Genomic DNA, 14,134 nt, shown 5'->3' with positions numbered 1-14,134 from the left:
GAGGAGTCAATTGCTCAGAAATGTTCCCTATTCGCGACAGTGCTTGTTATCACCTCTGAACAGTATGGGCTTACTGTATATGTGGTGGCCTTTGAATGCATTCTTGCAAATAGGAATGAACTGTAGCTTCTGTTTTTTTTCCATCAAAAGATAGCAACAGTGGGAACTTGGGAAGACACACTGGAAATTGACAAGCGTAATGAATAACTGCATAGTGGGAGGTGGGCTACACCCTGACTTGGTTGCAAGCCAATCACAGGGAATAGGATACACGATATGAATCTCTCTCTCTCTCTCTCTCTCTCTCTCTCTCTCTCTCTCTCTCTCTCTCTCTCTCTATATATATATATATATATATATAGATATATATGCACACCCACACACTGGGCCCGCACACTTTTGAATATTATGGACACGTACGGTTGTTGGACATGAGCCATGAATCCGTGAGGATACAACATGTTATTGTGAAGCTCGGAGCGCAGTTATTATGTCATTTGGGTAACTTTGTTTTGCTAAATTAAAAATATGCTACAAAAAAAAAACAAACAAGCATACACTGTATTTTAAAACAATTCACAGCATGTAAGCCATCCATGATGACAAATTTATTTGTATCGTTGAGAAAAAGGGAAGATAGGTATCGGCTGGATACTGGCATGTCGTTAGCATGGCAACCACGTGCCACAAGCATGCACATTAGGTTAATTTAAGACTCGAAATTTGCCCAAAGACGTGAATGCAAGTGTGGTTGAAAATCAAGAAGGAAAGAAAAGACAGGTGTGACTTGTACATATCATAGCATCTGAGACAGTTTAACTTTCCATTACATGCTGCACGAGACAAAGTGGCATAAATACATTAAAGTGTCATGGCATACAACAGCGTGCAATTTGGCATTCAAAAAAATGACATCACCTGAGCCAAAGCTATGACAAAAAAAAGTTTTCCACGCCTGTATAGTTCAGGTACACCTAGACAAACATTTTCTGACAACATAACTACATACACTATTATGATAATCAGGGTGCCCCATGTTGGTCTTACTTCCTTTGGCTTGAGATGAAACATTTGTCACAACAAAATATGCAACATTTTTCATGTCAATCTGTAAACAAGACAATCAGTCACCATTTGACACATTATTAGCAAACACATGATTTGTAGTCACTGGATGGATACGGGCACTTGATGGTTCACCTAAATTAGGGTTTTGCACATGGTTTTAAGGCAAAAAAGGAGGGGGGGAAAAAAGCACTTCATCGTGGAGAACATCCTATTCGACATTACTGGCACATTTATCATCACATTAGAGTGTGTGTGTGTGTGTGTGTGTGTGTGTGTGTGTGTGTGTGTGTGTGTGTGTGTGTGTGTGTGTGTGTGTGCGTGTGTGTGTTTACACAAAGTAAACTATTTTTCAAACAGTGTTCTAGTGAGCCGTCATGCTTTATCCCTTGGGTATTTTGACTAAACAATGTCAGAGACCATTTTAAGACCCTTGAGAACTGTTTGGTTCATTCATCAAAATTTGGTTACATTAATATTTGTTTTGTTTTTTTGGGGGGGGGTTGCAACTGTCAGTGTAAAAATCTGTGTACTGTATCACCGATTGTCAAGCAGACACACGTTTGGCAAAATACATTTAGCTAAAGCTTACTGGGTCATTTATTTACAGTTTAAGTACCGTATCTTGATGTTAGGGCAGAACATGATTATATTTGAGCGGGTTTGGGTTCAGAGCGGTGAACCAAATTTCAAGTGTTCATCTTGAAATCAGAAGGTTTGAGACACCATGACGGAGGGCATCAATTGTAACAGTTCATTTGGGTCATCTCCTCAGGCCAAGAGTTTTTCTGGGTTCTTGGAGAGGCTCTGCAGCAAACTCCTTTGAAAGCTTTGCTCAGGTAATTCAGGAACCAGGAACTCCAATAAAAGATCACAAATGCTGTAAACCAGGTGTCTAATAAAAGGGAACATGGGAGTTGAATTAGTGATGGGAACAAAACCTCGAGTGACTGTACTAAATCACCAGAACCTAGATTGTTAAGATTAAAAATTCGTTCAACAAACCAATCAGCGCTTCATCAAGAGAGTCATGATGAGGTTCACGTTTACTTCATGGTCCATAGTGGACAGTCACTGGCGAGTTTACTTTGAGTGGTACACATGCAATAAAATCACTTGAGGTGAGTCCCTGTCCTTTATATTCGAAGTTTCAAATATTGTAAACTAGGAAATCACAGCTATAAGTGCAGTAGAGGCACAGAGGTTATAATATTGCAGGTACAAGTATAGTATAAGTATTCATTATTTTCCATCCATCCATTTTCTTGCGCTTATCAGGGGTCATTTCGAAGGGGCAGCAGCTGCTCTACCATGGAGCCCCAGACTTCCCTCACGCCATCAACTCTTCCTTCCAGGGGCTCCCAAGGTGTTCTGTTCGCAGTCCAATGGGGAGACATAAGCCCTCTCTCAATTTGCGTTCTTGTAATACTGCGGAATGTCATCAGTCGCGGCCCAAGTACGATTGCAATTCAAAGCACCAATAAACCAGCAACGCACGGAATACCTGGACGTAATTTTCTTGTCAGCTAGCATAAACCAAGGATATATTGGTTGGATACTTGTGAAGGCATGGTGAAGAAAATATCCCACGATGCATTTCCTCTTGTTATCATGGAAATCAGTCAGTTGGAGGGGAAGCTAACAAGTAGTTAACAAGTATGCAGTCGTTCCAATATCCAAAATACTCACGATCTTATGAAGAACGTTCTCGTGTAAGTTTTTAAGAAGACACTACTTGGCGAGTTCACAAGACCGTACTCTACGTTCTTCAAATTGAAAAACGGCCATAGTCCTCCAGCGTGTTCTCGGACATCACAGGTCCGATCTGGGATCTTGTTCTTTCAGTCAGGGCCCACAGCTCGTGAACACAGAAGAGGGTGGGGACATAGATCGACTGATAAATTGAGAGTCTGCTGCACTGATCAAACTGTCGACCTCCCACTCCCATTCTGCCCTGATTTGTAATCAAGACCTCAAGATTCTTGAGCTACTTCAATTTGGGCAGGATCTGACCTGGAAAGGGCAGAGCAACCTTTTCCGACTGAGGACCATGGTCTCAGATTTGAAGGTTATCATTGCAACTGCTTCACACTTGGATATGAACTGCTGCTGTTAGAGTTGGGGATCGTAGCTGCATGTCGCCGAAAATACCACATCATCTGGACAAAGCAGAGATGTAATTCTAAAAAAAACAAACCGGAGCCCCTCTACCCCTCAGCTGCACCTTGACATTCTGTCCATGAAGGTTATGAGCAGAATCGATGACGATCGAGTCCAACCCTCACTGGAAATAAATCTGACTTATTGCCAGCAATGTGGTCCAAACTCTGACACCAGTCGCACAGGGACCAAAAAGACTGTATGAGGGGGTTTGATGCCCCTTATACTCACAAAGCAACCCCCACAGGATTCCCCGAGGGATACAGTCAAACGCCTTCTCTAAGTCCACAAAACTCATGAATGAAAACCACAACGCTCCTCTTGGATTTGAGAGTCACCTTCCCGACTAACCCTCTTTTCAAACACCCCTGAATAAACATGACCAGGGAGGCTGAGGAGTGTCACCCCCCTGTCGTTGGAACACACCGGTCAGGTCTCCCTTTTTGAGAAGGGGTTTCGGAGGCTGCCAAACTGAAGGCACTGTCTCCGATGATCATGCAAAGTAGCAGAGGCATCTCTGATGATCTCAATCAGGACAACTCCACAACATCCTGACCATTAGGAACTCGAGGAGGATCTCATCCACCCTTCGGACCCTGTCAGAGAGCAGCTCTTAGACCACCTTGGTCACCTCAAACGCAGCTTTTTTGGAATGTGTAACAGCCGTAAAATTCAAGTTATTTGCTGAAACCAATAATGTTTATTAAATATCTTGTCTTTGTCATGTATTAACTTAAACATAGACTCCACATGACGTGCAAATCACTGTATTCTGTTTTTATTTATGTTTAGTCCTTTCGGGGACAGCGGTTACCACAGTGGACAGCTCAACATCTTAGGGTACAGGGCGCATGAAAGAGTTAAGACAACGTCCCAACTTCATTGAAATTGGTTTTGGATAAACTCCTTTTTGAAAATGATGTTCTGAGACTGAATGGGCCAGCAGCAGTTTAGCTTTTTTTAAACTGGGGTGTAATCGAAATGTACCGGTATGCATCTTTAGGGTTAAGAAAAAGAGTGCACAATAGTGGTATGGCTTACCTGTTAATGTAGGGGTTTTGGAAGGAATCAAGGACAATCTCCCAACTGAGTTTGTACTTCTCTGAGCTGAGAAAATCGGTGACTACATCTGTGGGAACAAAGGCAAGAAAAGCTTACTGCCTAAATCATTTTCATATCAAGAGTATGGAAGCGAGTACTGTGGTATTATATGAGTTCCTTACAAACTGGCATTTCAACTTTAACTGTCCTCAACAAAACCCCAAAGAAGAATATTGAGACCTATATTCTCTCTAAGCTGAGCACATGCACTGTTCACGCCCCCCTCAGCGCACGGCGCATGCAGCCAGCCAAGTGCAGTATGCGCCAACCGTTACGCCTGCAACACATCTTAAAAACCACCTCACGAGAGACAAAATCTTTTTTGCGATATTGGAGAGGTTTTGAAAGTGTGTGTTTCCATCACCAGTGTGCATTTTGTGCATTCCCGAGGGCAATGGAAACACAGCTACAGACAGGCAAACAACCTACATTTGCAGAGGGTTGTGTCCCGCTTTAACAATGTTATAACTTGACCCTTTCTATTTTTAGGTGAGGAAAAGCTGTGTGGTTCTCAAGGGTTTGCGAAGAAAACAGTGGCCAAGACCATTTCAGAGGCCTATTCGTTATGCCAAACTGCCTTCGCCGCCACACTGTTTTGGCAGGAGCCACAGTGCTTTTAGTGCTGAAGGTAATGATGTCCTGACAGGTAGAGATCAGCTTTCTGCTGTTGTCTAACATGACCCCAATACGCTCATCGATGGAGGCTTTCACTGAAATTCCACATGTGCATGCCACAAAGTTAAAAAGTAGTTGCTCTGGCACTCTCAAGCCATTGGAGGCCAAGGGAGCTCGGGTGCAGTTTTTGTCGTGTTCCAAATGATGTGTGAGTAGGAGGCAGATTTTATCATGGTGCATGTGAGGGCACCCAGCTGTGTCTGATTCATTGCCGTCAGCTTTTCTGTCGAATAAGGGGGAATGAGAAAGAGGAGGCAGCGGCAACTTCATGAAGGATCTCCTCAGCTGTTAGATCAGCAACATATAGAACTACTAAGGTATGAAAATGTAGTCAAAGCTAATTTTCATTCGCAGTCTCTTGGCAAACCAAAGCAATCCACATCACATAATGACAATGTAGCATTTAGGATGACACCAAACCTTAGTTTTAAAGGTGAAATCTCTGCACACCCTCTGGTGCCAAGGTGAATTTCTTCTGTCCTGTTCCACATGAAAGGTGCTTCACTTATTCCCACTCCTTTTCAGATATGTAATGAAACTGTTTTATATTTCATGCGGGGGGTGGGGGGGGGGGGGGTTTGTCTATTATTGTACTTGTTTTTTTAAATTATCGTGGAACGTGTTCAAAAAAAAAATTTGATATCTCTGTCTGTGATGGGGTTTATGGGACAATCCTTTTCCAAAACAGACATACAACATAGCACTCCATTTCTGTGGTGGTCTCGAGCAAACATAATTTGAAGAGGAATGTAGTCTGTCAATGTGTCTTTGTGCTCCGCTTTTCTGTGACACGATATACACTCTTGTCAGGAGATTGACAGATTAAAAAAAAAAAAAAAAAAACTTTACCCACCAAATCTGAAAAGGACTGATGTGCCAAAATGTTACTTTAGAAATGTGACTACGTCTGTATAGTGTGATTTTGAACAGAAATTATTAATTATCAACTCCGATAGTGCATTTTAAAGTTAAACATTTGATCCAACCCCTGAGTATCCCACCCGAAAGTTATTGATAAATTAAAAATATGCAAGAGCGCCAACAATTTTTGTTTCATCTGTTTCAAAATGAAGTGCTGGGGACAGTCTAAATACCGTAAGTTCCACATTATAATGTGCACCTAAAAGCATTAATTTTTTCAAAAGCCGACTGTGCGCTTTATAATCCGATTTGCCTTATATATGGATCTGTATTCTGATTTCTTGGACATAGACTTTTAAATGTTCTGTAAAGCGTTTTGTTACAGCTGCAGCGGTTGTGAAAGCTCAACATAAATAAAGCTGTTCTGTATTGTATTGTATTCCCTTTAGCGTAGCTCCATCTAGTAGCTGCATAACACAACCACAGCCACTATTGTAGCTGCGTCTTATAATGCGGTGCACCCTATATATGAACACAGTTTTAAAACAGGCCATTCAGTGAAGGTGCGCCTTCTACTCCAGAGCGCCTTATAGTGCGGTCCATGAAACCTGCCCTCGGCCCCCCACCAACTTGTAGTCTTTAGACAGATTGTTTTGGTCCTTAGAGCCAAATTGTGTACCTGGCAGAAGACTCATCAGACAATGTAAGGCTTGTTTCTTGGTGTTGTCCTTCTGCTGCTGGCTTCGTTCTATTTGCGGTGAGGTGGGCAAAACTCCTCCTGGCCACACAGACTCCTGGATGACCTGAAGGTAATGGACCCAGTATCTGGTACATGTCAGATTGGCCACACTCACATCCAGCCATCTGAAATTTGAAAATAAAAACAGTTTCAGGTTTGAACCATTGAAGAAAATTTGGTTTCCCGGTAATCAGATTTTGTCATAAAAGTACGTTGATGTACCGTATATTTTCTTCACGTTTTTTTCAGGCTAAGAAAACCACCTCGTTCTTACAAAATAATGTAATATCATACAAACGCACATCGACAGTCTGTTGAACCTGCGGTCACTACAGGTTAACAAAACAGTCATTGAGTTCACTGTATTGTGACCTTGACATTGTGCCTGACTTGACTGACACTGAAAAATCATGGCAGACCAGTCAGTTGTTTTTTTTTTCATCTATTAAATTAAAATGACAATTGGTCTTATTAGAAATTCCAAAACTTTGGCAAAACGAGACAGGCTAATGCTCAGTGATCTTTCTACCGGGCTGCACACATTATTTGTTCTATTTATTTAAAAATAAATATATTTATTTTTTTTTGCATGTGAAGTCAAACCCTTCCATGTGGAATGGCTTGAACAAGATATAAAAAGCCAGAAAAGGTCAAATGACAAATATTAGATTTTACACTGTAAAAAATAAACAGAAATTGTAAATTTTCTTTCCAATATATTCAATGCAGCTCCACGACTCTAAACACGGTATTCTGATTAATATTGTGTTTGTGGAAGATAAATTAAGCGGCAAACACACCCGTTTTTAATCCATCTCAAGCAGTGGCCATTTTGCCATTTTGCCACTTGCCGTTGCCTTAAAAGGACATCGCAGTCGCTCACGGCTCGGGTCACAACCAATCACAGCTCACTCATCTGTTTTCTGAGTTTGGTCATGTGACATTCGCTAGCTGAGCCGTGATAGCTCGGTACCTGAGCCCCTGAGCAACTGTGATGTCATTTTCAGTCGACAGTAAGTGGCGAAATGGCTGGCCCCTGAGATGGATGAAAAAGAGTGGATTTTGCTATGTAATATATATTCACTCATGCAATATTAATCAGAATACAGTACTGCTACTGGGACTTGCGGGGCTGCATTGAACATATTGTAAAGACATATGTTTTGGAGCAAATGGGACAACTTTACCCACAATAGCCACAAGTGCCATTGTTTATGCTCTTTACATTGTTTATATTGTCTATACTGTTTATACTGTTCAGATTACATATTATGTCTTTTATACAGTGTAGCTGCTATCTTGTCTTCGCTGTGTGTGTTTAATGCACAGCATGTTTGCATGCATGTTTGCACTGAGGATTGAGAGGAAGAAATTTCATCTGTGCTGCAAGTCATACATAAAGCATATTTGACAATAAAGATGACCTTGACCTTTGTTATGCTAGTGTACCACCCAAGTATTGAGCTGGGATTAATCCAGACCTAATTTCTGTAGAATGCACTGTTAGTGTTAGTCCTGGTTCCACTTAAGAGCCTCTTCGTCAGTAAACTCGATTACATCAGAGATAATTGTGAGGACAACAACAGGAACATCCTGAAAACAGTTTACATTCCCACAGATGAAATCATTCATTTATAGCCTGTGAGCAAAAAGGAAGAAATCCCCAGTCATTATGTGGATGTGGCAGGACCATGACCAAACAACTCCAGGGGAAAAGGAGTTTCTTTTTAAGATCAAAGCCTATTGTTCGAGAGAAGGCACATCAAACCAGAGAACGACAACCGCTTGGATAGAATGAGAAAAGTCAAGTTGTCCGGCAAAGGTTCACTTAAGCAAGTCAAGCGAGATATTTTTGAACAGCAACATCACGAAGAGAAAAAAATTGTCTTGAGTAGATAATGATTTTGTACTCCCTTGTAGGCCAGAAAGGAGGCAGATGTTTCTTCACTGATTAATATTTGGGGGCACAAAACCAATCAAACTTGTAAGGAAAGAGAAGATTGAATGTATATGTTCTTAAAACCCTGTCCCGTCACAAAATTATCCGAAAAACCCTTGGAATAACATTCCATATCTGCAAGGCATCAAGTCACTTTGGGAACAGTCAGATGTGCTGCAATTTAGTCAGATTTAGTGACTTTCCAGATTCAAAGACATGGAGAGCCATTGTGTGGAAAAATGAAAAAGTGACCCCTGTTGATCCAGACTTGTAACTGCTAAAAATAGCCTAAATCTGACATGGTACTTAATGCGGCAGAGAGGAAAATATCACAAAGGCATACACTATCAAACTCAATGATACAGCTGTGAATAATCTATTTGCTTCCAATGCTTCACTTACCATCTTGGCAACAAAAGTAATTGAGCACCAGGTGCTGAGTAAAAACAGCTCGACTCAGAATGAGAGCCAAAAACATAATTTGGAATCGGTCAAGAAGACCAAGTGTTAATTGCCCCGCTGTAAAAGTCAGTTAAGTGATGGCGATGGACAACGCTGCAGACTTTCCATACATCTCCAATCTTCCACTTTTGACAGAAAAGGTGTATGCGCGCACACTGTCCATAATCTTGGGCATGTGTTTAACCCTTTCATTCACCCTGTAACCCGATAACATGATAAGCTGTCCACTGTGGTAACCGCTGTCCCTGAAAGGGTTCAAATCAAATAAGATCGAATATCTGTCTAAAACAAATAAATAAATACATAAAATAATCTGACTTTAATGCCCTAATAATAATAATACTCAGTTTGGTTTGACAAAATGATTGAATTCCTTTGTAAACCACATTGCATCATATTTAGAGATAAAGTGATCTCTCACTACTTCGCGGTTCACTTATCGCGGTTTCAGTGCATCGTGGATTTTTCAAAGATATTCATGATTTTTTTTTTTTTTTTAAATCGCGAAAATGCCGCAAAAGGTCGGCGAGAGGCCGCGAAAGTCAGCAAAACAACAGCGAGTCACATAGACCAACATATACAGTACTACATGTACAGGTATATGTTTACTGTATTTTGTTATTTATACAGTAACCTAACCTAACTTTATATATATACATACAGGTATATATATACAGGGTAACCCAAAAAAAAACGGGCCCCAACTCTAATTAGGCCCCGTTTCTTGGTGTTTTGTCCGAATGAAATGAAACTTTGGCCATAACTAGTTTATTATATGCAAAACATCACATCAAAACGCTAGGGTCTTTGGCCTTTTTTTCTCCGTTCCACAGCATATGTTCTAGACGGCCTCCATTTAGCTCCGCGCATTTCTTGAGGCGCAGCACGAAGTTGTCCATGACGTTCTTACAGACTGAATTGGTAATGGCTCTCATCTCCTCCCTGATGGCTTTCTTGAGTTCCGTGATGGTTCTGGGTCTCACGGGACATACCCATACCCATATACCCATACACATGTACATATACCTGTACAGGAGGTGGTACCTACTTCGCGGATTTTCCTCTTTCACGGGGGATTCTGGTCCCCATTAACCGCGATAAGCAAGGGATCACTGTACCAGTACTACCTCTTGTACAAGCATTCAAATGTGCAGGTGTACCGACTAAAGTGTCCACTCAACGTAACGGCCAATGCAATTGAAAGTCATTTCTAACAAGCCACTATTGATGTCAGCCGTGAGCAAAGTTGTTTTCACCTCGCTGTTGTGACATGTCTACTCCCAGTGAGGTATTCATCCCGGTCGAGCAATCTGGTTCACGATTATCACTTCACCCGCTTCTAATCAGGACGTGTTGCAAAGTCTGATAGTCGTATACACGTCCGTTCCATTTCTAGATGGAGTTTGAATGTGGACACATGCAGTTTGATTGCGACAGTCTCGGACGGCGTCTTGATTCATGCCAAAGTTAAAACATAAATATGATATCTGATCCATGGCTCAGAATATCACATATGGTACACAGAAGTTTATATGAACACTGTCTTGGTTCAGAACACGTCACATTAATAGTATATAGACTATAAATACCCAGTTGCTACTGGAGCTCTGCCTTTACTACAATAACATTCATCAAATGAAGTTTCTGCTGTCATCACCACTCGAGTCTTATGGCAATCACTGTGGGGATTGATTTCCCACTGGCCCACGCAAACCCACATGCAATTTTTAGCCAATTAAAGCGAACGGATGCCAAGTAATGCTATATCAGATGTTGCGGTCTGGTGGAGTCTTAAGTCTCGATTGCGTTAGGGCTACGGTAAAAGCCACAAGAGTGGTTTTCCAGCTCAACTGTCAAATAAATATTTGTAAGACGGGAAAAATAAAGAGGAAAATACCACAGGGCCGTCTGTCTTGTCCGTCAACTTGCACTACGGCACAAATAAGTGATTTTTTTTTTTCAGTAAAACATCAGAAAAGGTTAATCAACTGCTAAGCCGCCCAGTTACAAACAGAGAAGACAAAAAGAACATGCATGGCTTGATTCACCGACAAGCCTGAGGTCCATGCTCCAATCAACCTGCCACAATATAAGGCCCTCCTGGCAGCTGTTTAGATCTGCCAAGCTGACCAACAACTGTACAAAGTTCCTTTGATTTCTGCTACCATTTATGGTAAAACCCGCGGCCCCGCTTGAGCTAAAATAAGCCTACAGGTTTTTCAACAGACATGATGTCATTGCACAAGTATGTCTCTGGAGACAGAGGATGAACCGTTACTTTGGAGGCACAGCTCAGGGCCCGGACTCAGGTGAGTGGTCAAAAACAGAAAACAGAGATGTGAAGGGGCTTAGGGGCTGCTGGATGACTTCATCCTGCTACTGTCTTTATTTACAACACAGCATTTAGCCCTCATCAAGGTGATTTCGCAAGCATCCAAGTGGTGTGCCATTACGTCCTACTTGCTTTTCGTGGAACTGAATTAACAGAGTCGATAATTAGCTGTCATACTTACATGTTGCGACATGTTGTGAGTGCAGTGTGTACTTCAAAACCTCAACAGGACTTCATTGACTGGCATATAAATTGTACCTTACCTTAAATATTTATAACTGCGATAATTTGGATGAAATATTGACTGCGTTCACTTGGCCAAAAATATTCCAGCGGTTAGCTTTATTCTAAATAAGACATTAGGTGTATATAATTAGTTACTCATTGAATTTGCACATTGAATATAAATAATATGTTGCAGGATTAAGGAATGACGAAGGAAATTTATTCATATAATACCCAACAAGTCAAACAAAGAATCTCCATGCACATGATTTGGTTTTGTCTGTACAACAATCTGGAACTTATAAAGTATGATTAAAAAAAAACTCAACAAAGTGACTAAGATTGGGAGCCTCAATTTAGCATGGCTTTTTCAACTATTGTTTTAACTTTGGCCTTCATCGGTAAGACACAAACCACTCATGCCGGCATCAGACTACAGAAATGTTGCCCGAATTTGAGCCGAGAGAAGTGTCACAGACAAACGAAGTCATAGCCCGTGTAGTGTGACATACTCAACGCTTGGTCGCGAGGCGCCTGAGGTGCTTCACTACTAAGAAATCGAAAGTCCGGCATGTCAGAATTTCTTTGTTCATCTCACCACATTGGGTGACATGTCCTTTGATCAGTTCTTCGGCATTGATCAAAATGAAGACGTTGCCCTCTTAGTTACGACGTGGGGCACACAATCACAATGTGGTGTACAGTAACTCGTGACTAAGCGACTAGCACAAAAGTCCACGTTGCATTTCAACGCATGCTGTGTTTGCTAACTGCAAAGCTTGTGGGTGATTCGCAAACGTGGTGTCATTCAACAAACTCGTCACCTCAAGTTCTTTTTGGAAAATAGCCCCCTCCCCATCATCCAGGAACAGGTCCATATTCTCTCTTACTCTTTGTCTTTTCTGAGCAGAAAACAAACGCACATGTATATAATGCCTGTGTCAACATGACTTTGACAGCTGCTTGTCCCGCCTCCCCGACGAACTTGCGCCGATGGACCGAATCATGACGGAAGCATATGATTAGGTGCGGCCTGGTCTGTGATGGACTTGTGAGATTTCTCCCGATCCAAGACACAGAACAATATTTATTTGGTAGTCTGACAGCACGAATGTCGTGAATGACAAAAAAGTTGCGTCATTTGAGAAAGCTAGAAAACAGCCTGCTTCCACTTTGCGAAGTGTGTCAAGTTATCACCGAGGAACAGCATGTGCAGAGATGTCACACCTCCTCCAGTCTCACAAAGCTTAGAGATTACACGTCTCATCACGTAACAACCATCTTTTTATCCAATTCTCCCCTTGTTTCTTCTCATCATTTGCAAATCTGTCACGCATAGCCCACTGGTCAAACAAACCGACATGGAGAGAATTGCTGCTGACAGTAGCACTGAGCTTCCAGCAGTGACTTTATACGCCTCAAAACCGTGTGATGAACCAATATGAGTCAGTCAATACCTTCTATCCATTATCCGGGCCATTTATCCGAAAAAAAAAAAAAAAAACCTGGCATCACATTTTTACAGTAATAATGACCAAACCATTTCAAATAATAAACATTTTAAACATTTAAAGGGGAACATACCATTTTACTGAAGGTGGCCAAATGTTGTGTTACCGCATGATGAAAAAAAAAAAAACCCAAAAAGAAAGTAGTCTGTCAAGAAGACGTGGCATTTCAAACGCGGTGTCCAAAATAATAAACTCTCGAAACCACTGCTGTTAAATCCCATCTGGAAAACAGTGAGTCTCTTGAAAGATAACAAATCAGGGGCAATCAAGCCTAAAAACAAATGGCTACTAATCCTGCTAATAAATCAAAACAGATACCTGAGAATAAATATTTTTTGCATGTGGGGAAATTAGTTGAATCTTGGTTTTTCCTCAAGTTTTCCAAGTCTGCAGCTGGCTAAACAGTAAAAGATCTGTTCCTGCAAACTGATCTGGTCAACATATGACATTAGCACAGGCCCAGTTGTGTCGAAACTCATTAATATCACACCGTCCTAAAAAAATATATACATATTTATTTTAAAAACAATATTATGGTCATTGACTAACTAACGCAGCAAGACGTCACATTCATTTAAGCCAACTGAAACTCAAGCAAACACTCAATGCCAGAGAAAGATCCCTCGAATAGTGAAGCAGAAACAGCGACACACATAAAAAAAAAATAAAAACACACTGAAGGAGTGAGGTCATTACCAAAAGGCAGCTGCTGACAGTCTTTGAATCCTCCCCTCATCCTCACCTCGGACATCAAGTTGTCATCGAGGACTTGCAGTGCCACTGGAATTGTTTATGTGAGCATTAATATGCTATTTTAGAAAGTAAAAATAAAGAATCGCTCAGTCATTGAGAGACAGGTGTAAAAGAGGACTGGGGTGGTGCAGCAGCTCCGTTTGGGTTTTGGAGGGAAGAATTATGTTGTACTGAGGATAAGCGGTTTGGATAATGGATGGATGTAAAGGAAGCTCACTCGCATCCCAACACGAAGCTAAAGAAGGATAAATTTCTACACGTCATACGTTTGCACCGAAACACTGCATAAGTCCACGATGCAAAAACTAGAT

At 41.3% G+C, this 14,134-nt stretch overlaps 1 protein-coding gene across 2 annotated transcripts in view; it reads right to left on the bottom strand.

Moving 5' to 3' along the window:
* Positions 1-1,395: 1,395 nt before the first annotated feature.
* snx19b (sorting nexin 19b) overlaps positions 1,396-14,134 on the bottom strand; it is a 27,000-nt gene continuing 14,261 nt past the window's right edge. For both annotated transcript variants that reach the window (XM_019861469.1, XM_019861470.1), the window contains exons 12-14: positions 6,542-6,726; positions 4,267-4,354; positions 1,396-1,960 (exon numbers count right to left, since the gene is read on the bottom strand). In XM_019861469.1, the coding sequence (XP_019717028.1) occupies positions 1,837-1,960; positions 4,267-4,354; positions 6,542-6,726 (397 nt within the window). In that variant the 3' untranslated portion in view covers positions 1,396-1,836. The remainder of the gene's footprint in view (positions 1,961-4,266; positions 4,355-6,541; positions 6,727-14,134) is intronic.

Source organism: Hippocampus comes, unplaced genomic scaffold (genome assembly GCF_001891065.2).
Source record: "Hippocampus comes isolate QL1 unplaced genomic scaffold, H_comes_QL1_v1.1 scaffold122, whole genome shotgun sequence".
Taxonomy (NCBI): Eukaryota; Metazoa; Chordata; class Actinopteri; order Syngnathiformes; family Syngnathidae; genus Hippocampus; species Hippocampus comes.
This window is presented reverse-complemented; position numbering and strand designations above follow the sequence as displayed.